We start from the raw sequence: 23,081 nt of genomic DNA, 5'->3' as shown, positions 1-23,081 counted from the left end.
GCAGTTGGACTGCCAGGTTGAACAGGTCACATTTCCAACACCTGTACGAGCATTGCGAATTACCTTTCTACCCATAGTCGTGACGCTGTATATTATATACCTACCCAGCATGAGAGCCATATTCGGAGCTATGAATATTGGCGAACCTGGTAAGGAACCAATATGCCCCATCTAGGGCAATTGAACCGGCAGACACCTGTAATTAATCCTCGACTGTCAAGGCGACGGCCGCACGCGAGTCCACACGGTCAAACAAGCCAAGCAGATGGTCGACGTATTCAAAAGCCACGGGCACACAGACATCGACACCGCGCGGATCTACGGAAACGGCTCGTCCGAGGCTTTCCTAGGCGAAATGGACCTGGCGCCGTCTTCATTCCTCATCGACACAAAGCTATTTCCCTCCGCCGCCAACCCTTCCGTCGCTCTCGCCACAGCAGGCTACCACCACACGCCCGCCGACCTCCGACGCGGGTTACTGGAGAGCCTCGCTGCACTGAAGGTACCCAAGGTACACGTCTGGTACCTACACAGCCCGGATAGAACAGTTCCATTTGAGGCGACGCTGCGCGAAGTCAACAAGCTCTACCAGGAAGGATACTTCGAGAAGCTAGGGATAAGCAACTACCAAGCGTGGGAGGTCGCGACACTGTGCGAGATCTGCGATCGGAATGGCTGGGTGAAGCCCTCGGTCTGCCAGGGGATCTACAATGCGTTCCATAGAGCAGTGGAGCCAGAACTCCTGCGGTGTCTCCGTCATCATGGGATCTCGTTCTACTGCTTTAACCCGCTCGCTGCGGGGATGTTGACGGGTCGTTATTCGCGCGATAGCCCGGATGCTGTTGCGGCGGGCAGGTTTGATCCTAGGTCTGAGCCGGGGGCTCTTATGCGGAAGCGGTATTATCATGATGTATACTTTGATGCGCTTGAGCTGCTGCGGCCACTTGCAAAGAAGCACGGAGTGAGCGAGGTCGAGTGTGCGCTGAGGTGGTTAGCTCATCACTCCGAATTGAAGGAGGAGCTTGGGGATGCGGTGGTTATTGGATCCAGTAGTGTTGAGCAGCTGGATGAGAATCTGAAGGCTCTGGCTGGCGGGCCACTTCCGGCGGAGATTGTCGATGCGTTGAATAAAGGGTGGGAGATTATTCGTGGCAATCAGCTCATTTACTGGCATTAGTTTAGATTAGCTACCGTAATCTGCCCACCTATTGTTATCTATTTCATATACAGCCCGGGATGTGACCAGCCAAAGTGACTGTTGGTATCACTTAGTAGTAACCGAGTTTCCAGGCAACAGTTTATGATAATCAAGTTCAATCCAACTAAGCAGGACTACAGAAAAGCGGCGTCTCATTCCTTCGCGCCCTCCAGGAATTCGTAGAATGGCCAAGATCCCAACATCCCCCCAGAACCCACCCCCAGCTCTTAGCAAACGATTCTGTAACCTCCCACCCCTCCGCATCCCACGGATCCCTCCAAACAATAATCCCTGTTTGATCGGGATGAACGCGCCCATGCCCCTTCATATCCAGGCACAGCTGCATCTCATCATACGACTCTCCCGCTAATATCAAGTTATCTCTCATCTGCGGACTAGGTAGCAAATCCAGCCATGGATGATGCGGCACCGTGCGCTGAATAACTGTAGCACGGAGGCCAGGGGGGAGAGAAGCCTCGAAATTATTATTATAATCCTGCTCCGCCTGCCATGGCCCCAACACGTTGAATGGCGAAGTTGCATCATCATCGTCCATTTGCTCCGACGAAAGGCCCAGCACAGCCATGTTCTGGACCAGGGCTTTGATGAAGTTGAATTGGATTAAATGGAGGAGCAGGTCGGTTCGCGGGGAGGCAAGCGTGCGTTGCCTGTAGACAAAGGCTTCGAAATGGTGTAGCAGATGCTTTGTTTTTGTGGATTCGGGGCCGAGAATGTGTGCCTGGCCTATTGCTGCTAGGAGATAGGGGTCGGCCATATGGTCCATGGTATTATTTGCCTGCATCCTTGAAAGCTGTTGGCTGGTCTCAAGAGGAGGGGGTGCCGCTTGCGGGCCTTCTTCCATCTCAGGAGACGAACGACTGCTGCTGCCGCTAGTCTGCGAGTTAATGTTATGATCAGAGGATTTATCCAGTTTTCTCCGCAGGCCTGCTTGCAGATCTATCAGCCACACCTGCCTTGCCTAACAAGGAATAAGGGACTGGTTGCAGTGTCCAGGTGTAGACGGAGACTTACGCAGAGCCCTCTGATTCAAACGATTCTGGACCTTTTTGCGCTGTTTGACATCGCCCATCCCGGACCAGTCATCTTGCGGCAACCCGGTGAATCGCTCAGAAAACTGCTGCAAACGGATTTCAGTCGCCTCTGCTGCAGGTGGGCCATCTGAGGCATTCTGGTGAGACATTGTAGGTGGCTGGTCAGCTCGAGAGGATGGCACTTTGCAGGAATTGGTGACCGACATCTGCAGGCGGATGACAGGCGATCTGGAGAATATGAAGGGGTGGAACTTGGGAGGATGGATCTGCTGCCTGTTGCCGTTGAAGATGCAGGGACCACTGTGGACCTGCACGAGATAACAAGCGGGCCAATGGCAGGATGTTGCGACGGCCCACTTGTCATACGCCTGCATGAAGCTAACTCTTCAAAGTTTAGAGCCTTTTACTGAGCTTGGCACAACAGTGGTATCTGGGGCATCACCACCGCAGTATATTCATGGCGATGTGCCCGCCAAGAAGGGCTTGCGTAACGTGGGATGATGGAGAAATCCCGAATTATGAGGGGGAGTCGATCGTTTCTATAACAGTATTGACAACCAGACCATCGTCAGAAGCATGCGAAGTATATATATTAGGGCTATAGTCTGCAAAATGATACCGCCGTCTAGCAACAGCTTTCCACAGGACTCAAGATGCAATTGATGAGCTTCTTAACCTACTTCCTGGCGGGATATAGTACCCTTGTATACGGGTCTTATCCTATCCAGCGAGCATCTCAGCCCAACAGCACCGTGTCCGAAAACTGCCAACGAGCGGTAGGCCTATTTTCAAATTGTCCATTAAAAATGAAGGCAGCCTAATAAGTACATAGTGCGCCTCGCTTTCCCATCTGTTCGGGCCTGCAGCCTTCCACTATCCCGATAACGACGATACCTTCGCCATTTGGGATGCAAAGCAACAAGAAGTCCGACCAGCATGTCGCGTCGAGCCATCTACTGCATCCGATGTCTCTCAGATAATCAACACCCTGGTATCCAACTGGTGCCACTTTGCCGTCAAAGGCGGCGGCCACTCCCGGCATGCAGGAGACTCGAACTCCATCGGTGGTGTGACTGTGGACCTCGACCGCATAGCACAGGTTGAGATACTGGGTAATGGAACAAGGGCACGTGTAGGCGGCGGTGCGAATACCTACCAGGTATTCGCAGCCCTGGACGCGCATAACTTGTCATTCGTCGGTGGACGAGTCGGCACAGTCGGCATGGGTGGGTTCACACTTGGCGGAGGGACATCCCCCTTCTCTAACAGATACGGCTGGGCATTGGATAATGTCTACGAGTATGAGGTTGTCTTGTCAAATGGAACGGTCGTCACCGCTAGCGAAGCCCATAACCCCGACTTATACCTCGCCTTGAGAGGGGGCGGAAATAACTTTGGGATTGTTACAGCCTTCACTGTTCGTACTTTTGCGCAGGGCCCTGTTTCTACGACTACTACTACCTATGCGTCCAACCAGACAGTGCAGGCCATTGACAGGATCTATGACCTTTTCACTGATGAATCGCTGACGAGTGATGTCGATATGGGCTTTGACTTGTATTATACGTACTCGGCAGATGATGACAGGTTTACGCTGTCAGGGACACAGCGCTATGCAAAGCCCATACAGAACCCGCCTGTGTTCAGCGCAATTAACCAGGTACCAGCTCTAACCAGGTTCAACACGATCTCGAATATGAGCAGCCAGACTCAAGGATCTGAGCCGCTGGGTACAACGAGGTATGTTAACTATACTCATTCTTCTAAATCCATATTGATAATCTCAGGCATCTATTCGCCACGCTCACTGTGTCCCCCTCTCGCTCTCTCCTAACCCAAGCAGTAAACATCTTCGAGGAGGAGGTCCGTGCAATCAGTTCAGTGGAAGGGCTAGTCCCCAACCTCATCTCCTATGCACTCTCGCGCAATGCCATCGCCGCCATGAGACAGAGGGGGGGAAACTCCCTTGGTATCCAATCTGATGGGCCATTGCTTAGTAGGCTCACCCAACCTTCCTCTCCACTTAAGAGTGTCTTCCAAGACCACTGCTAATATCAATCAATCATCTCTTATAGTCATTCTAATTTCCACCGCATGGTCGGACGCTAATGGCGATGAAGCCGTCGAAACGATGACGGAAAACACCATCTCCAGAATCCGAGAAGCGGCTGAAAGTCTCGGCGTAGCGAACCGCTACCTGTACATCAACTATGCGTCGAAACGGCAGGCGGATGAAGTTTTCGCGGGGTATGGAGAGGAGAATGTGCAGCGGTTGAAGCAAATCCAGCGGGCTGTTGACCCGCGAGGTGTTTATACCTCCAAGGGGCTGTGGAGGGGGTTTGTTAAGTTACTGTGATACTTGCAGTTTCTTGTTGCGATCTATCCCGACCCAGATTGGTCTGAGATCGTTCATCATTTGCAGTATCAATAACAATGAATATATCTTCAGTGCTCTTGAAATGTCAACAGTTGGGCAGATAAACCTCAAAATTTGTAGACCAACGAACAATAGCCCATGCAACCCTTGGAAAAGCGCGGTTGTTTCATCACCCAAGTCTCCGTGATGTGCGGGGGCGCAATCAGTCTCCTTGGGTTCGGCAAGAACTAGGTATCTGCCCAGCCTCGTAAGACCAGAGATTATTCACGGATATTGCATCTAGGCCAAAGGCCCTCCGTCAGCCAACAGCGGCACCTAAAGTATTCCCAGCCCCTACGCCAAGCGTAACTGAATTGTGCGCCGTTACGGTATTGTTGTAGAACTATAATCCCGGAAGCGAATCTTTCCGATCAGATACGTGTTTAATATACTTAGTATTATTATACACAATTAAATCTTGATACCCGGAGACGTGGCAGCAGCACTGCGAGCCCAGGACAAGTTCAAGAATTCCTTCACACTGACCAGCGTGATATCCGGAAATTCAGAGTTCAGTGTATATGTCGGGTTTAAATCCAGCTCCCTATTCACAAACCATATACCAGCCGGCGCGAGTATAGTCTGGATTTCAGCCTCGGGCAATTGAAACATTTTCGGGTAACTAGGCAGGATTGTGATATTTCCCGCGTTCAAGTCTGCCTCGGAGTCATGCACGACATTGAATTTGGATCCTAATGTGAGATATTAAGCAGATGGATTCATGGGCGGGGAACTTATGTACCTTTAGCAGCCTTCGCCAGTCCGATAAACTCATGCCATGTCAGTTTCTCTCCGAGAATAAAACTCTCTTCCCGCCATTTCGTCAGATCCAAGCTTGCAACAACGAACTTGGCGATATCAGAACTGTGGGTGAAAACGACGGGAATGTCCCCTGAACCCGGAATTGCCGCTCTCTCGTTCAGGATATCAACGAACAGTGGCCAAGGCGATACATTAGATTTCAAGCCCGGTGCACCATAGTAATCGAGGAAAATACCGTTGTAAAACGCAGTATATTCCAGTGACGTCTTTTTCACAGCTTTGAGAACTTCGGACTTAGCTTTGGCAACCGGGGTGCTATCTGGATATCTAAGGTAGAGTGATTAATGTCCACCTTGCCTTTCCCTGCGTAAGGACATATTTACCTCACAGGATATGGGAAGCCAGCAAAGATACTCGGTATAAAGCGTCTCGTGGTTTGCGAGCTGTCCGCGGCGAGAATCAAATTGAGTTCCGGTTCCAAGTCAACTTGGGAATTTATAGTGCAGATGACCGTTTCGACGTTGTGGGCTTCTAGGGCTGATTTGATGGAGCTGGGGCTTTTATAGTCAATAACGGTAACAGGAACCCCGAAAGTGGCTTCTAAATCTGGGCTTTTCTGCTCGACGTGAGTGACTAACATCATGGCAGGGCCGACAGGGAATCTAACCTTTCGGCTAAGTATCAACACTCCATGTTTGCCTTGATTGATCAAATCTTCAACAATGGACCGGCCAAGACCACTTGTACCCCCTGCAACGGCTACGACAGTCATGTCAAGGGTTTGTTGAAATGAGTTGGGGGGGAAGCTAGTAGAAGTCAAGTGAGTTTATAATCGAGATGGATGTTAACTTCGAGCATTTTATAAAACTAGTCGGAACATATAGAGCAAGGAGCAGACAATAGATTGACTCAAAATATAGGATTAATAAGATAATACTTGCAATTTATTTGAGAGTTTATTTCCCTATTGTGTCACAAAGTCTCCGCTCGGGTCCGGCATTCATCCATTCGCGGTGAGTTCCAAAGGCAGTCAGAATGGTGGAAATATGGCCGATTGGCCGGTTAAAAGTCGGCGCCTGCAAACCGATGACATCCGATCCGACTGGCTCGAGTCTCCACTCAACAAATGCATTATGAAGCGTGTCGCATGGGCGGAGCACGTTCCCCAGAGCATCTTCAAGCGGCGGGTCGGATGGCGAAGTTTCGTTATCAAACGGACCGGCTCATACGGCCTCCGGGAAAGTTTCTCTGGGCTGGGTGAGAACCATGTACTGAGGGTTTCGCAAGCTCACTAACATTGTCGTGGGTGGAATTTGCTGAAGCTCGCTGAATTGAACGATTGCTTATCCACAAAATGTCTTTTGGTGAATAGAAAGGAGAGCGCAACCAGTCATGCACGTAATTTGCAATTGGGCTATTTATTGTAAAGAAAATAGGAAGAACTTGTTTAGACATTAGATCTGGAAGCCCCTTGCTATTCCTCCTACATGGCGCCCACGTCCTCACGCTTTATTGGCCGCACCGAGGGAGGGCAGATCCATAAGATGCTCATACACTCTGCGCCCCTTTCCGTCAAGAACATCCCTGGCATAAGCCTCCAGTGTCACCCCCTCAATGTCAGGGTATAGATCCTTCGTTAGGAGATATCCCAGGTACTGAGCATTCTCAGGCGTATTATCTCCACGAACACCACAAGAGTGCCAGTATTGTAGCTGGGTTAGCCCTATGAACTCAACCGAGTCTGGGGCAGGATCTGTAATCCTCACGGAGTCGATACGAGCTTCAATTTCTGCTGCTGCGACCTGCGGGATCCGGTCAGTTTCCAAACCCATCCGCTATATACGGTACGATCACTCACATATCTTCGTTCAAGTTTCTCTCCGCTGAGTCGTTCCATTAAATCGTACATTTGATTATGCGTCACAACCTCATTGTATGCGAATACCATGCGGTTGAGAGTCCGAGGATCCAAGATGATACGTCTTACATATGTCCCGACATCGCGGAGGTCTGTCAATGCGAATGGAACATTGCCATCAGTAGCGATTCCGTCGGATGTTTCCATTGCGGCGTAATCGATGCGGCCCGACGGAAGGCGAGGGAGGTTGACCTGAAACCACCATCCGACATCAACCACGGTATACGGCAACCTGATGTTCTTGATGTGGTTCAGCACCTCCTCTTTCTATGCATCAACGTTAGTGCACTACCCCAGCCATAGGAGATATTCATATTACCATTTCCCTCAGGAGAAGAGCACCCTTGGGAGGCGCGACGGTGCCAAAGAAACAAGGTAGATACCGTTTCACACCGGCGGCTTTGGCGGCGTTGATAAGAGGGATCTCGTCCATGACGTTTCCGCCGTAGATCGTGGATATAACAACATCCTGCCCAAGGAGTACTTTGGTCATTTCGATCTCACTACTGGCAAGGTCGACTGCGACGATTTCTGCACCTTTCTGCTGCAACTCTAGAACCGCAGGCTTGTGGAGGGATGACTCCCTGACGAGAGCTGTGACCTCCTACACGATATCAGCTTTCAAGTGTTGTGCAGTGGTCGGAATATATCGAAGAGTGAGTCCTTACAAAGTTTGAAGTATCCGAGAGGAGCGCTTCTACAATGACTGAGCCAGTTTGGCCAGTTGCACCAACAATCGCAACCTTCATGTTGTCAGCAGCACTTTAGAATGAAGCATTGTCGGTCATATGATGGAGCCTTTACTCCCAGACTTTATATAAGTTTATTTCACGTCCTATATAATTGGCAATCTATTATCAATCAGATTCTCATCTGAGTACAACCATTAAGTCTTAGCATCCCCAAACTTTCCCAACCCTCCGATCTTGTGTCTATCTCTATAATCTGCGTAACGCGCGTCCCCGGAGACATCTTCGGCCGGGGACGGGAAGGTCGATATCCGTAAAACATTCCGAGCCGGAGTCGAGTCGCTCCGCGCTTGAAGCCAAAGTCGCCGATGTCTGGATTCAACCAGATACCGCAGGGGAGGAATGTGTAATTTCAGGATCTTTCCGACCCGGAGCAGGGATCCTGTTTATCGAAACAGCAGCAATAGTTGGGAGTGTATCTAAACAGATCTTGTCAACACCGTCGAAATGTCGTCTCCGAATAAATACATCTCCAAGCTCTCTGGGGCTAACATTCTCATCATCGGTGGAACTGCTGGAGTCGGCTATGCCGTCGCAGAGGCTGCTATCGAACACGGCGCTGCTTTGGTCATTCTCTCCACCTCGAACCCCGATCGAGTATCCGCCTCTACCTTGGGGCTCCGCGACTCTTACCCTTCCTCCAGCTGCCAGATTAATGGCTTCACGTGCGATTTAAAGCAAGAACACCTCCTTGAAGCCAACATCGAAGCTCTCTTCAGCGCCGCTACCTTGAACGGGACGCGGAAACTGAACCATGTCGTCTTCACAGCAGGAGACCATCCCATCCCAAAGCCCCTGGCTCAGATCAACTTCGAATTCATCAAGAACACCGGACTCGTGCGATTCTTCGCGCCACTGTTAATCGCAAAACTTGCAGTCAGTCACATGGCGCCAGGCCTGGCATCCAGCATCTCGTTCACGTCTGGAGTAAGCGCTTATCGACCGTACCCTAATTGGAACGCGCTGGGTGCCTATACCGGTTCATTGGAGGGTATGGTTCGAAGTTTGGCGGTGGAAATGAGGCCAGTGCGCGTCAATTTGGTTACCCTTGGGCCTGTTGATACGGATCTCATTTCTCGGTGGTACTCCACCCCAGAGGCGCGCAGGGAAGGGCTAGACTCTATCGGACATACTTTGATAACGGGGAGAATCGGCCAAGCTGAAGATGTCGCAGAGGCTTATGTTTACTGTATGAAGGACTGTAACTTGACAGGATCGGTGATCAATTCCAACGGAGGAGTGCTGATGGTTTGAGACGGAAGACGAGGCTTAACGGGGCAAAGGCTTAACGAGGCAAAGGCTTAACGAGGCAAAGGCTTAACGGAGGAGCAATGGCTTGGGCGGAACGGAGTCTGTTGTGAAATCAAAGTGGAGACATTCCGTTCCGAGTTAGACGCTCATGCAGGTGTATGACAGCATGACAGCGGATCCATGGAACAAAGATGTTATGTCATTTCAAGCTCTGGTTGCAGCATATATAACCCTGTCACCAGCAACTTAACCCACAAAAGACACACGTATTCCTGCAGTTCAGACTTCAGAAACCCATCATGGTCAAGACACTTCCGTTTGGCGACCTGCAGGTCCCTGTTCCCGGCTTTGGCGCCATGGGCCTCAATTCTGCCATGGGAACAGACCTCAATCTTGAGCAGTCCGAGCCTGTTCTTCTAAAAGCCATCGAGCTTGGCTGTACGTTCTGGGATACTGCAGTAAGTCGTCCTCCCATGATTGAAGGAATGTTGGCCTCTCATTATGCTCTGCGTCAAGGTCGCCTACAAGAATGGCGAAAATGAGAAGCTCCTGGGAGAGTTTATAAAGAACCACAATGTCCGCGAGAAGCTTTTTGGTGAGTACAGCATCCCTCCTTTCTCTTTATTCAGTATCGCTTACTTACATTGTGCCGATGCACAGTTGCCTCAAAGTGTGGATTCGATGTCTTCGGCCCGCAGCGGAAAGTAGACAATTCCGCCACTCACATAAAAAAGTACATCGAGGGCACGATCGAAAGACTTGGTTTCACTCCTGATCTTTACTACTTGCACCGAATCGACCCAAGTACGTCTTGAGTCCACCCCTATATTAACAATCCTAATTCTCCAGCACAGACACCCCCCTCGAAGAGTCCATCACTGCCTTGGACGAACTTCGCCGTGCAGGAAAGACCAAGTACATTGGTCTATCTGAATGCTCTGCTGAAACCCTGCGCAAGGCAAATGCAAGTTAGTATCCCCTGCAATCTCACAAGTACGGTCAAATATGCTGATGTATCGCAGTCGCCAAGATTGACGCCGTTCAAGCCGAGTACTCGGCTTTCGAGACCTTGCACGAGACAAGTGGCCTGATTGACACAGCGAAGGAGCTGGGCGTGGCATTTGTGGCATTCAGCCCTCTTGGTCACGGCTGGCTTGTTGATGACTTCCAGTTCAAGTCGCCGGATGATTTCGCCGCTACTGATTTCCGCCGCACTGGTACGTTAAACCTATTCCTGATTAAAAGTTCACCTGATGACTCTGTAATCTAGTTCCAAAATTCCAAGGCGAGAATTTCTATAAGAATAAGGCTATCGTCGACGAGATCAAGAAGTTAGCCAGTTGGAAGGGGTGCTCGGTGGCGCAGATCGCGTTGGCTTGGGCTGCTGCGCAGGGGCTGATTACAATTCCCGGAACGACCAAGGCATCACGGTTAACTGAGAACTGGGCATCTCGTGATATCGAACTGACATTAGAAGAGCTGGGGGAGATGCGGACGATTGTGGATGCTGCGAAGCCGGTTGGTGAGCGGTTTGCTCCTATCTTCCAGTCGATGGTAGGCCATTAATTAGTAGATACTATAAACAAGACCAGACAGTCTTCTAGTACATCAAGTATAAAAAGACAAAACATACAACAGCTGGGATTCGCATGTGGTCACCCACCATACTACTAACCAGCCGGCGTGTGGCTTCAACGCGACCAGAAGTCGGGTGCTTGCCGCCCGGGTGAGCTTAGGGTGAGGCCGCTTTGCAGTCGCGCGACCGGGGTGAGATTAGGATGAGTGCGGGCGAGACAGGGTGAGCCACTCACCCTGGTCTGTGGTTCCAGGTCACCCGGCGTCTCAAAATCGGTCGCTCGAGCCGAAATTACTGATATAATCGATATTTACATTAACTAGTTAACGTAAATCCCGGGCGGAAGGTAGTTTTTGCACCCGCCTATTGCTATACAAACTTTCGATTTAAATAACTTTATTAATTCTTAATTAAATTCTTTAAACTAAAGATAATTAGAAATATAATAGCTTGTTCTCTTATAGCCTTATATTCTATAATTTATATACTTTAGTAGAGCGTGACTATATCTCTTTAAAGTTAGAAGAGTAGTAGAGCTTAATATCCTTACCAACTTAAACTTTATTAGTTACTTCTTGATAAAATAAGATTCCTAGCTTCTGTAAATAAAAGATTATCTATAGGAGTTATTAAATATCTAGAATAACTCTTTTTTACTATATTATCTGTTATAAATTCGCGGAGATCTGTATTCTCCCGTGTTAATAATTTAATACTATGTTAGGGGAACGTCTGTAACAGAACTTCATATTAACTATGCCATGGTAAACGAAGGAATAGATAAAGGAAGGAACAGGTAATCATAGAGCAGGCAGATAATTTCCAACATCGTATGCGCATACGATGTTGGAAATTATCAAAGTGCGGTATGGTGCTTCAGCGCATAGACTTTGGATTTTCCTATGTCTATTGAATAATACGTTTGTGTTTACGAGTATGGTTGTTGGGTTTCTGCGCTCACGGGAATGGATGTTGTTGCGAGCTCTTATCTTTTGCCGCTGGGTGTGACGGCTTATACCTATTTCAGTGGGTTGAAGGCGACGTTTTTGACGGACTACATGCATACGTTCATCTTTATGATCATCGTCTGCTGTTTCACGATCAAGGTCATTACTGTCAACGAGATTGGGTCCCTGGGTGCGCTTTACGATGCAGTGCTTAGGGCTGACGCTGTGAATGCCGTACCGGGGAACTATCAGGGATCCCACCTAACCATGCGCAGCGAGCAGTGTTTATTCTTCGGCATATTGCACGTAACAGGCAACGTCGGAGCCGTGATAATGGACACTGGATTTTGGCAGAAGGGGTTCTCCGCTGACTTTGCCGCCGCGGTAGCGGGGTACGTCCTTGGAGGCATGGGCGTTCGGGACGATAGTCGGTCTTGGAGGGTTAGCGCTGCAAAATTCACCATCTTGGCCGACGTTCCCGAACCCCATGACATCCTCTGAAGTCAGTGCTGGCTTGGTCCTTCCGTACGTTGCACAGACGGTAGCAGGGAAGACTGGTGCAGCTGCTATATTACTAGTGATATTCATGTCCACGACATCCATTGCAAGCGCGCAGATGATTGCCACAGGCTCAATTATATCTTTCAATATATACGGGACATATATCAACCCGCATCCAACCAACGCACAGCTCCTCAAATGGTCCCACTTAGGGGTCGTCTTTACATCGCTGTTCATCTCGACGCTCGCCACAGCATTCCACAAGCGTGGCGTGGATATGACCTGGCTTTTGTACATGATTGGGCTGATTACGTGTCCCGGTGTATTTCCCACATGCCTTGCGCTGCTGTGGGAGGAAACAGAGTAGGGAAGCGGCGATTACAGCGCCGATTGTGGGTATGGCCTGTGGGCTGGCTGTTTGGTTTGGAAATGCATATGCATATTATGGAGAGATTACGATTGAGAGCACGGGCGGGACGATGCCTTGTCTTTTTGGGACTGTGACATCGTTTGTTGTGCCGCTGCCTGTTACTGAGGGTATTTCGCTGCTACAGAACAGGGAGTTTGATTGGACTGGGTTAGGGGAGATTCAGATAGTTAAGGTTGAGAGCGAGCCTAATAGCACCGCGTCGGAATCAGGGACAGAGACGGAGACGACAGAGCAGACTGGGAACAATGTCGCGCTTTTCAGCACTCCCGAGATAACGAAATACCTCAGGCGTATGAGCCGCTGGGCAGCTTTCTGGGCGGCATTTACGATAATCGGGCATGTCCTGCTTTGGCCCGTGCCAATGTTCGGGGCTAGGATGGTGTTTTCGAAGAGCGTAAGTGCCGCTTTTTGATATAAAAATGATTATATTTGACCATCTTTGTACTAACCGTTTGCTTGGCCGTGTAGTTCTTCGTTGCCTGGGTCGTGATATCACTCATATGGCTGTGGTGCACTCTTGTCGTGGCTATATTCTACCCGCTCGTTGATGGTGGCTTACAACAGATGTGGGCCGTGATTACGAGAAAAGGAGCTATAAGGAAACGGGAGGTCAAGAATGGCGGAGGTGAGAATCCCACGCCGGATGAGTCTGCAGTGGAGGTTGGCGTTGTGACGAAGGCTTGAAGGAGGTTGTATGCCAGAAGTTCCCACAGATGGTGATTGCCCATTTCCTAAGATGGGGCTTCGCAGATTGAGCAGGTGACGGAAGAACCCGGTGGTAGAATTAGAAAAATAGACGGAGCAAGGATGGTAATAGGGAGTGTACTTGAAAACTCAATATATCCAGCGCAGAATTCAGTTTACTCTAGTACTCCAGGATTAGGAAATAATCAGGAAAAGAATACTGGTATGTACGATATATACATTGAATATTAGGTCTTTCTAGTATGTTGCAGTGGTCATGCCCCATCGTCAACCTCGCAGGATGCATCCACTATCCACCCATGATGCAAAAGTCAAAGTCCAACATCAAGGTCCTAAAATCTTGAAAGTAATGAAGAAGCAAGTGAGAAGAAAGAGTAAGGGAAAAGAGGCAAATAAAAACTGATAAGAAGTAAACCCTCAACCCCCTAAAAAACCCTAGCCGTAACAGTAGCAACAGGCTGGATATTCTCTGGCTGATAATCCGGATCCTCCAAGTAACTGTATGCAGGCATGTAATCGATACCTGAACAATCGCCCTCCTTGGGGTGGCCGAAGATGTCCGTTTGGTCGGGGATATCCTTGTACCAGCACGTGCAGGTGTCTTTGTAGGAGTCACCCAGGATCGAAGTGTCGGTGTCTTTGCATTCGACGCCGCCGTGATCACCACTGGCCACTGTGCCTGTGGGGTCTTCGTCGTCTTTACCGACGGCTTGGATTTGGTAGACCTATTTCCGGTATTAGATTTGTCAGGATAAGAGTTAGGGGAGGGATTACTTACTAGGCAGACGTCCTGCAGGCTTCCGCCATATTTGCTTGTCGTTGTGTCCGTGTCACACTGTAACGACCATTAGCAAATAGCGTAATAAGAATAAGTGAAAGGAGACATACCCCATTAAGCACAGTCCTAAGCCGATCCATGCAAAGATCTGTATCACGTAGACCCAGCCCAGTAGGCGGCCAAGTAATCGACCCCGTACAGGCACCACCGGCAAAGTAAGCGCCAACCCAAATCTTATCATTGCCACCATTAGTATCATAGCTTCCAGACGAACCAAGCGCCTTGCCCTTGCCATCAGTCGTCTGTCCAGTGCCCATATTGATAGGCGGCACAAAGACGTTCCCGTACAGCCCGTCCTCGCTACAGAAGTTCTTAATAGCCGTCTCGGCGTCAGAGGCAGGGAATGCGATGCGATCGTCTGCGGAGCCAGCACACTCGGGAGCTGGTGTATCGATGTAGTCTGCCCATTGCCGAAGTTGGCTGTTGAAGTCCTCAGAGTAGTCTGAGTCGGGTGCGAGGGTGTCGGTGTCGGGATCGTTAGCTAGCTCAACGACTTCGTCATCGCCGAGGTCGTTGGCTGTGAAGTCTGTGTCTGCGTCGTCGTCTGTTGCAACGTCGCTGGGGAGAGCACCGGTGTTTACGCCGAAGTTACCATCGCTGTCATACACGAGGAGGGCGTTGGTCCTGCCGAACCAATCCTCGGCTTGTTTGTCGGCGAGCGGGAGCCAAGGGTATTGGTTGCCTTCCAGCTTGGACTGGACGTATTTTGCTGGGACCAGTTAGTTTTTGTCCTTTCAATATCTAGGCTGAGGGTGTGAGAGTGGACATACACAGTGCGTACTGAGCGTAGTTATCGGCGTTCATGGTGATTCCTTCCTCAGCTATCTTCTCTCGCGCAGTCCGTGCAAGGACCTTGCAGTAGTATGGCTGGTACACGTCCACCTTGGCGAGTTTCTTCTTCCAGTCGCGGCTATCGGGCTTCTGAATGTACTCGTAGATGTGCATGCTGAGGTCGGTAATGCGGCGGTTGTTGTTCTGCTTGTAGGTCATCACCGAGGCGTGCATCATCTCGTGCAGAATGATGTATGCTAGCCAGGAAAAAAACTATCAGTGACTGACTGGCAAAGGATAATGTTGGCCGTGATGATGACTTACCTTGATTCTTATACTTGGTAAGATCATACCTCCACTTAAAATTATCACTGTCCTTCTGATCATTGATCGCATCACCAAGATTCTTATAGTAAAAGAACTGATCGCAAAAGTGCATATTGCTCAGTGCATCATACTTATCATACCGCGGCGCATTATTCGGGTTCGCGGCATCAGTCTTCGTGTTCCACTGATACGCAATAACACCCTGTCGATTACACCGGTTCTGGTACTTCTGGTCATTTGCGGCTCCACAGCGCGCGTTCATCTTGTAGCCAGGCCACACATCGCTCAGCCGGAACGTGCCGATGTGGTCGAAGACAGACTGGATGTTGCTCTGCCAATCCTTGTTGAGTGCGCTGGGACCAAAGAAGTCCATGGCGCCCGGGTCGTTGGCGAAATCGATGTTTTCGACGTGTAGGGCCATGGTCACGGCGTCTTCGTGGGCGTCTTTAATGGCTTGTTGCTGCGTTCTATCGCAGCCTTCGAAGTGAAGCCATGTCCATTGGGCGGTGACATTATCGTCGTCACGCGCTTCAATTGTGCCGTCAAACTCGAGGGGTGCTGCATAGGAAGTGAGGAAAAGAGGGAGGGAAGCAAGAAGGGGAAGGAGTGTTCGAGTCAACATTTTGACCATGGTCAATGAGCGTGACTAGGTGCTCCGTAAAGCTTTTTTTGTGAGACCTGTTCTTCAAAATCATCATGATATAGAGACTTTCCCTGACGCTATATATACTGCAAATATCCTACTAGCGCAGGTCCAGCTTTTCCGTTGTTCTATTGTTATGCTACAGGATCTAGTTCGGACTGGGTCCAGCTCGGGCTTCCACGGAAATATCTCGTTTAAGCACATGATAGGGCGAACGTGAAACGACCTATTGTAGGCGGCTGTGCCCCTGTCATTCTGAGTAATTTTAAGCAGGCTAAGACATTTGCATAGGTTGAGAAGCCATAAGCCAGGTCTTGGCGGCCCTTGCAGAGGCTGAGCCTAGGGTTGGGGTCCAAGATATGCTTGGCTCATTTGGTTACCTGATCTAGGCTATCTTGAAGCGTGGTCAGAACAGCTTTCAGCCCCGTCATGCAACCTGGCCCGATCAATGACAGTCCTCAAAAGGGTTTTCCGCCCCCAAAGACGGGAAATTAAGTACTCAAGCCTCGTATTGTCTTACTTAGTTTCTACTGTTTGGACAACCCCATTTCAAGGCCTTGACTTTTATTCCGCGACCGCAAGTTCTAAGCGCTTTGTATTCCCGCAATTCACGAAATCAATTCAGCTCCACGACCATGGACAAAAATATACCACAATCCGGCTTACAAGCCCAGTCTACGGCTGAGCCCCCATACTACCACCGCCCGATGAAAACAGCCCTTACAATGCTCTTCTTCCTCCTCATGGCTCTTTTCAGCTACAAATCTTTCGCAAGGTCTTCGTCTATTCTCCCCTTCTCAGCCCCATCGCAGGAATCCATATCCGAGACCTCCGAGCCTACTAATGAGGATTACGTCTTGCCGTATGAGCGCCGGCCTTGCCCCCTCCCAACAACCCGATATAGCATCCACACGGGCCAAGCAGCATGCTACCCCTCATCAGGAGGAATCTGGCTTTCAGACTTAGGCCCCCTGGAACTACAATATTTGGGTATCGATAGATTTTCCTCGACTGAGCGCCCTGATTGGTCAAAGGAACAAGAAGACGATTTCTGCCACAAGCTCCGGCGATTTGGTGGCGAATGGCATAATCCTGATCCCGAAGGGCGAGATCTGTATATCGGTGGGGAATGTCATGAGCTCTACGAGAACGCACCGATTGCTTCGACCACTCGCAAAGTGGGAATCCCGTCTGATGAGAACGACAAGGGGGCTTGGGTTCTTAATGTCGATGAGGAGACTGGGAGGTTTCCCAATGAGATTGTTATTGTTAAGAACGCACTGACAATGGACGAGCGAGTTCAGGCGTTGATAAGATTGGGGGCTGTTTACTGTGTAGACGTTGGTGATTGTAGTTTACTTGGCGATCTGAAGCTGAAGCCATGCGAGTTGCCTAGGGACAAAGGATGGGAGGAAGTGCTGGAGCTGGATTGTCTTTGATTGATGGGAAGACTGGGTTTGCGGAATGATATTTATATGGTTTTCATTTAGCTTGTACTACCCTCAAGTGACGCTTCTCTTTGATGATTTCTTTTCTTGTCATTTTTTTTTTTTTTTGTTTTCTGGTTATTTTTGCTGAGAAAGCGGTGCTCAACTTGCTTTTTTATTATCCAGGGGTGTATACAGTGATCTCAATGGAGGGAGACGTCTAGATAAGGCGTCCACAATTCTATCTCTGACCATGACACATGAATATATTTCCGCCAATTGTCCCTCAGGTCTGTCATCATTGACTAGACTAGGAAACCTGACTTTAGCCCGAACAGGTCCATGCAATCCTGCATTGGTTGCGTCCAGCTCTTACAAACACGGTCGATATGCAGATGATATCGACTATCTAGAGATGGATGCCGAGGAAGAGGAGGAAAGTGAGAGTGACAAATCTGACGAGGCAGATGAGTTCCATAAATTGGAGCTGTCGCAGCTGGCGAAATTCAAGACCAAGCAAAGCAGTAAAAGGTGGAATAGAAAACTAGCTATGGCTTAACCCACAATCCACGTCCGCTTCTCTGCATCATCCCAGGTGCCTCTGATCGTGTAGCCAAACAAGTTTGGATCGCGCATATCCAGAATTTGCGCGTGTACGTACCCCGATGAAACATACCGTGCGTGGTAGGCACCATCTTCAGTGGTCTGCAACGACACTACTGCACAGCGGCTGATCACATCCAGTTTGACCTCGAGCATGATAATCCCATACGTTGCACCCCCGCCGAGCTCTAGCGGCGCTGCTGTCTCCAAGTGGAAGACTTTCGTGCCTGTTGCAGGCTGCGTCCGATCAAACTGAGAGTCATCAATCCACCTCTCCAAGTCCTTTCGCCTCTGGCACTCGTCAGAGTCGAAGAACTTGTTCATATCCCAGAACCTGCAAGACGGATAGACCAGTGAAGAATACAGAGAGACCTCGAGCCCCCGAGGCGTAATTTTCCCGCCATCATGGTAGAGCGGGGAGAAGGAACCGGTAAATCGACAGACTCGCATTGCCCAGCCCATTCCCTCGTCTTCAAACCGGGGTCCCTCAAGAAACAACACGTCTTGGGGGAACCGTTCAAGCATACCATACAGTCTGCGCATGCGCTCTTCAGGTTCCTTTACCTCGAGGATTTTCTGAAGATCCAGGTCTAAAACACTGGCTAGGACGGTCGCTCGATCACGGTCCTTGCTGGATGCTCGTGCGGCCACATTGAACCAGGTCCCCTCGATGATCTGATCTGGGGTACTCCCGTAGAGCATGCGGCCGACGCCAGACTTATGGCGCTGTGCCTGTTGAAAGTATATGTACCAGGCCCCTGCAGCCAGCGTAGCCATTCCTTCTTGAAGAATCGGGAGTTCTCCTCTGTCGACCTTTGTCACTAGCTCCTCGTTGATTGAACTGACGTTGACTGGCTTATCTGCCAAAAGCACGTATAGTCTCTCCTCGGAGGCAAGTGCTTCCTGAAGCGTCCATAACCGGCGAATCCAACCTGAGCAGTACAAAACTCTCAGACAAATCTCCAGCTTGGTACATGAGCGGGACTCGACCATCATCATGCTTGAGTCAATTATCATCGTCCGATAGGCTAGGGTTGGTCGGGTTAGTGCTGTGTGGGTGAGGAAATGAACGACAGGACAGCTCGGACTGACCACCAGTATAAACATCGCGAATGCGTTGGATTGCCAAGTTGCGAATATCATCTTGATGGGGAATACACAATGTGTCCATCCAGACAAGTACAGAATCGTCTCCGCGCTGGGTGGCAGTCGCTGCGAAATGCGCAATTCGAGAGGCACCACTATGCAGTACTCCAAATGTCTTCTCTTTGTAATGAGGAATATATTCTTTCTTGCGAAGAAGGGGCCTTGCATGGTCATATATAAATTCTAACTGGCAGTGCGGGAGCGAATTAGCATGGGGATTGCCTAGTCCATCAGCCCATACATGTGAGACAGCCACGTATGGCTGGCTGCTGTGGTTTTTGACCACCTTAATGTCAAACTTCCTATTTCCGAACTCATCCTTTCCACGGGGTGTTATCCTCACAACCGGGATGTGTCCGCTTTGAAGGATGGCATGTAATTGTTCAATATCTGAACCGACATGCAAACAGTTGCAATCCTGCTGGACGTGACGAGTGATATAAGTCCTCTCATCTATATTGTCCGCCACGCATTCCGTCGTCTGACAAGAGTCATGCGTTCGATTATACCAGCTGGGCTTGGAACGAGCCAGTTGCATTAGATACACCTGGGCGTCCAACTGCATACCGGCCTTACTACATCTCGCTACATCGACCGGACACCATCCATCGTGGATTAGCTTCTCCTCTTCCTTTAGATTAAGAAACAAGAACCCCGAATTGCGCGGAGTGGGCTGCTCGCCACCGCGCTTGACGGCAACGTTCCAGAGGGCCAGGGCAAGCAGCCGAATTGCCATAAAGATGTCCTCGCCTATCCAGAGCTTATATTTGGAAAGGCTTAAGAGGACTTTGGGGATGATCCACAAGCATCGGGCCCCGCGATCATTATTCTCCCAGTCATCGGCATTGCCAACATATTTCTCCAGTTGTCGAGTCGTGATGTACTGCTTCTCGCCTTCTGTAGCCTCGCGGAGAAGAAAGTCAGACTGGTCCAGCTGATCACCAAAGACATGGTGCAGCACGCCAAAGTAGAGCCAGCAATGCATTCGCGATCGATATTCCGGCGGAACAGCGTTGGAGGCAAACGTGACGCCGTTGGATTCGTCCAGCCACCCACTGCGGTAAGGGTAGGCTTCCCAATCGCGTCCGTCGTATAGCGGGCCATCATATTCGAACCGGAGGGGCTTTTGAGGCACGTCAGGGGAAAACAAATGATCTGCCATGACGACTGCCTATCTCTGCCGGAGGTGTGCAAAGGGTTGGCTTTGACAATCGGGGTTGACCCCGCTTCAGCTGAACGTTTGCTTTTGTGCGCTACGTCGAGTACGAGGCTGAAGTGTGGGAAGCACTAGCGTTCTTCCACTTCACACAGTCCCAGACCATCACCACAACCACAATCCTAGATGCCTTTAGAAATGCAGAAGATGTTCAATTTGGACGGGAAAACAGCCCTGTGGTATTCAAACCAAGAGCTCTTATTTAGATAAATATATTATTAAGCAATTCCTCCATGCTTTCTTCCGGGGAAGGAGATGACTTGACCCTGGCTTTTAATTTTTTGCGATCATTATCAGTTCCTTGGTAAAGAACATTGATAATTGTCTTTAGAACCTCTTCGGTTCACTGGGCCTTTTTTAGAGGTTCTTACTCCACCCAGGTGATTGTTTTGGTTTGCAGCCACTCGTCATAACCAGCAGTGCCGCCGAAGCGGCCAAATCCACTGTTCTTCCATCCGCCGTGAGGTAAGGTGGGATCATCGTGGACTGTCATCGAGTTGATGTGAACAGCTCTGTGAACGAATTTGGTCAGCCAACTGCGTTTGGGTGAGATACTCAAGCTGGAAACATACCCGGATTCGATTTGATTGGCCACCCTCAGACCACTGAACAGGTTGCTCGTAAACACGGCTGATGTGAGGCCATACTCCGTGTCATTGGCTAACGCAATCGCTTCTTCCTCGCTGTCAACAATGTTAAGAGACACTGTCGGCCCGAATTACTCCGTGGCGTAGATGTCCATCTCCTTGGTGGACCGGGAACTCCTTGCAGCATACTACCTATAAGAAACTGAATGCCTTGATATCTCCCAGCTATAACAGAGATGCTATAGTCCAAGGACCCAGGCTAAGTTAGATAAGACGCGGGACTTCTAGGACTGGTAAGGAATAGTATAGACCTACTTTAAAGTACTAATACTAATAAAGAGCCTGCCTCTCCAGATTCTACCGCGAAAGTAAGTATAATTCTGTTAAATATTTTGACTGGCTCTCTAACTCTAAGAAGATATTCTACTTTCTTAAGGCCCTCTTCTCCTAGCGCTGCGATCAGCAATAAAATAAGAAAGGAGGTCAGATACCAGGAATAAGATATAAAAGCTTACTGGAGATCTTCCAGAAGTGGTGGTATCTAGTTTATAAGATAAAGCTAGGACACAGCCTTAGTAAGGACACCATTATTAAGATTCTAGATATTAGTACCCGGCAGCAATCTTATAGATCTTAGGCTTTTTTTTACTAATTATCCCCAGGTATTAGTGATTATTACTCGGGAAAAAAACCTCCTCTTCAGACGCCGACCGAAAGTAATAATATATATTAGAGACATAGCGGAGCTCGCTCGCGTGCTGTTATTAATAATAGAGATGGTATTTTAGTTTGGATAGCTTTAGATATAGTTACTCCTCTTCTACCAGTTAGCCGCCATTACTGGTAGCCGCCCCGGGGCTCTACTGAACTTGCGCTATCGGGACCTCATACAGACTCCGTTATGGAGTAGCGAAAGCATTCAATGATAGCTATAAGTTATCTTGTTCAGATCGCAACTGATCATCTCCTTACTAACTTCGCCATCGTCTTCGTTGAACAGTGGATATTACAAATGAGCTCCAGAATGTAATATTACAGCATGCTAGCATCGATACTTTCATAAAACATTACAGCGTGGGCATTTATGTTAATGCTCAGGTGATTATCCTGGGATTCTGCAGGCCCACGACCAATTTAGTCTGAAGGGTTTGTAGGATCTGAATGGGGTCCTGGGCTGAGGGCTGACGTAGGCCTGTGGTATGAACACTGGGATGGTTGGGTAGACGAGAACAGAGCGCTGCGGTGGTAGGCCCCTATGCTGATGACCCGGGCGGTAAGGTTGGGTTCGGAGAACCAGTGAGGGGCACCTGTATTTATAGTTGTACGCTGCATAGTTGCTGGCGGCTGGGACAGTCTATGGATAGTAAAATCATAATAAAAATGTTCTTAGCCTGCGCTCACTGTTAGCCTACGCTTTGCTGCCGCGCAAGAAGTAGATCTTTGCTAAGCGAATATGCAACTGCCGAGGGGGGCGGGGTTTAGAGCCAATGCCAGCGTCAGCCCTAAGTCCCTCACGCATCGACACCTTCTATTATCCCACAGTTCCAATCACCTGTCGGCCTCAAGACTCCCAAATGCGTGCGCTACGAGGATGTGAATTAGGACTCACCCACAGTAGCTGGGACAGGGATGGAATTTGTCGCACTTGGCCTTCCGTCGCCTGTATGCGATCGGGCTTGAGACCTGTTAAGGCTGATCCTGACGCAGTACTGAGCAGTCATGATCTGAGTCATACTGTATCAGGCAATCATCAATATACGAGTGTTTAACTCCAGCCCCAGCTTGATTTCGAAATCTCGATCCAATAGGATTCAGACAAGTGTGCAGAAAGGACGCAAACGTGCTCCTTCCCATAGAAGATCTGCTTCCTAATACAAGGTAGACGGGCTTGCGGCTCTTGTGGCTGTGGCTGCACAAGGGTTCTTGGAGCCAAACTACAGAAGCGCAAGCACACAACATCCAAAAGGCATCAATTAATAACCAAGCTGACGTGTCTCTCGGTGCCAAGAGATCCCGCC

The 23,081-nt window shown here is 49.5% G+C and overlaps 13 protein-coding genes across 13 annotated transcripts; 7 read left to right on the top strand and 6 right to left on the bottom strand.

The window, feature by feature from the left end:
* Positions 1-109: 109 nt before the first annotated feature.
* Positions 110-1,177, top strand: APUU_61136A (aldo/keto reductase family protein; the record flags this gene model as incomplete). Its single annotated transcript, XM_041694444.1, has 2 exons — positions 110-149; positions 222-1,177. The coding sequence occupies 2 exons, from the start codon at positions 110-112 to the stop codon at positions 1,175-1,177; spliced, it is 996 nt and encodes a 331-aa protein (XP_041560274.1).
* Positions 1,178-1,322: 145 nt separating this feature from the next.
* Positions 1,323-2,399, bottom strand: APUU_61135S (DUF3425 domain-containing protein; the record flags this gene model as incomplete). Its single annotated transcript, XM_041694443.1, has 2 exons — positions 1,323-2,146; positions 2,231-2,399. The coding sequence occupies 2 exons, from the start codon at positions 2,397-2,399 to the stop codon at positions 1,323-1,325; spliced, it is 993 nt and encodes a 330-aa protein (XP_041560273.1).
* A 504-nt stretch (positions 2,400-2,903) lies between these two features.
* Positions 2,904-4,606, top strand: APUU_61134A (FAD-binding oxidoreductase; the record flags this gene model as incomplete). Its single annotated transcript, XM_041694442.1, has 4 exons — positions 2,904-3,026; positions 3,083-3,990; positions 4,038-4,246; positions 4,326-4,606. The coding sequence occupies 4 exons, from the start codon at positions 2,904-2,906 to the stop codon at positions 4,604-4,606; spliced, it is 1,521 nt and encodes a 506-aa protein (XP_041560272.1).
* Positions 4,607-5,077: 471 nt separating this feature from the next.
* Positions 5,078-6,071, bottom strand: APUU_61133S (uncharacterized protein; the record flags this gene model as incomplete). Its single annotated transcript, XM_041694441.1, has 3 exons — positions 5,078-5,358; positions 5,409-5,755; positions 5,812-6,071. 3 exons carry the CDS (start codon positions 6,069-6,071, stop codon positions 5,078-5,080), a joined length of 888 nt encoding a protein of 295 aa, XP_041560271.1.
* Positions 6,072-6,930: 859 nt separating this feature from the next.
* APUU_61132S (aromatic alcohol reductase) lies at positions 6,931-8,095 on the bottom strand (the record flags this gene model as incomplete). The annotated part of the gene is made up of 4 exons (XM_041694440.1): positions 6,931-7,230; positions 7,287-7,613; positions 7,666-7,950; positions 8,015-8,095. 4 exons carry the CDS (start codon positions 8,093-8,095, stop codon positions 6,931-6,933), a joined length of 993 nt encoding a protein of 330 aa, XP_041560270.1.
* A 447-nt stretch (positions 8,096-8,542) lies between these two features.
* Positions 8,543-9,349, top strand: APUU_61131A (uncharacterized protein; the record flags this gene model as incomplete). The annotated part of the gene is made up of 1 exon (XM_041694439.1): positions 8,543-9,349. The coding sequence occupies one exon, from the start codon at positions 8,543-8,545 to the stop codon at positions 9,347-9,349; it is 807 nt and encodes a 268-aa protein (XP_041560269.1).
* Positions 9,350-9,645: 296 nt separating this feature from the next.
* Positions 9,646-10,912, top strand: APUU_61130A (uncharacterized protein; the record flags this gene model as incomplete). The annotated part of the gene is made up of 6 exons (XM_041694438.1): positions 9,646-9,804; positions 9,863-9,941; positions 10,007-10,150; positions 10,201-10,314; positions 10,369-10,563; positions 10,617-10,912. The coding sequence occupies 6 exons, from the start codon at positions 9,646-9,648 to the stop codon at positions 10,910-10,912; spliced, it is 987 nt and encodes a 328-aa protein (XP_041560268.1).
* A 975-nt stretch (positions 10,913-11,887) lies between these two features.
* On the top strand, positions 11,888-12,370 carry APUU_61129A (uncharacterized protein; the record flags this gene model as incomplete). Its single annotated transcript, XM_041694437.1, has 1 exon — positions 11,888-12,370. One exon carries the CDS (start codon positions 11,888-11,890, stop codon positions 12,368-12,370), a length of 483 nt encoding a protein of 160 aa, XP_041560267.1.
* A 479-nt stretch (positions 12,371-12,849) lies between these two features.
* APUU_61128A (uncharacterized protein) lies at positions 12,850-13,484 on the top strand (the record flags this gene model as incomplete). Its single annotated transcript, XM_041694436.1, has 2 exons — positions 12,850-13,194; positions 13,269-13,484. 2 exons carry the CDS (start codon positions 12,850-12,852, stop codon positions 13,482-13,484), a joined length of 561 nt encoding a protein of 186 aa, XP_041560266.1.
* A 446-nt stretch (positions 13,485-13,930) lies between these two features.
* Positions 13,931-16,072, bottom strand: APUU_61127S (uncharacterized protein; the record flags this gene model as incomplete). Its single annotated transcript, XM_041694433.1, has 5 exons — positions 13,931-14,230; positions 14,284-14,340; positions 14,394-15,052; positions 15,114-15,371; positions 15,439-16,072. 5 exons carry the CDS (start codon positions 16,070-16,072, stop codon positions 13,931-13,933), a joined length of 1,908 nt encoding a protein of 635 aa, XP_041560265.1.
* A 647-nt stretch (positions 16,073-16,719) lies between these two features.
* On the top strand, positions 16,720-17,523 carry APUU_61126A (uncharacterized protein; the record flags this gene model as incomplete). Its single annotated transcript, XM_041694432.1, has 1 exon — positions 16,720-17,523. The coding sequence occupies one exon, from the start codon at positions 16,720-16,722 to the stop codon at positions 17,521-17,523; it is 804 nt and encodes a 267-aa protein (XP_041560264.1).
* Positions 17,524-18,066: 543 nt separating this feature from the next.
* On the bottom strand, positions 18,067-20,422 carry APUU_61125S (uncharacterized protein; the record flags this gene model as incomplete). The annotated part of the gene is made up of 2 exons (XM_041694431.1): positions 18,067-19,142; positions 19,207-20,422. 2 exons carry the CDS (start codon positions 20,420-20,422, stop codon positions 18,067-18,069), a joined length of 2,292 nt encoding a protein of 763 aa, XP_041560263.1.
* Positions 20,423-20,843: 421 nt separating this feature from the next.
* On the bottom strand, positions 20,844-21,218 carry APUU_61124S (uncharacterized protein; the record flags this gene model as incomplete). Its single annotated transcript, XM_041694430.1, has 3 exons — positions 20,844-20,988; positions 21,049-21,159; positions 21,199-21,218. The coding sequence occupies 3 exons, from the start codon at positions 21,216-21,218 to the stop codon at positions 20,844-20,846; spliced, it is 276 nt and encodes a 91-aa protein (XP_041560262.1).
* Between the last annotated feature and the right edge of the window lie 1,863 nt (positions 21,219-23,081).

Source organism: Aspergillus puulaauensis, chromosome 6 (genome assembly GCF_016861865.1).
Source record: "Aspergillus puulaauensis MK2 DNA, chromosome 6, nearly complete sequence".
Taxonomy (NCBI): domain Eukaryota; kingdom Fungi; phylum Ascomycota; class Eurotiomycetes; order Eurotiales; family Aspergillaceae; genus Aspergillus; species Aspergillus puulaauensis.
Note: the sequence above shows the minus strand (reverse complement) of the source record. Positions and strands in the feature narration are given on the sequence as shown.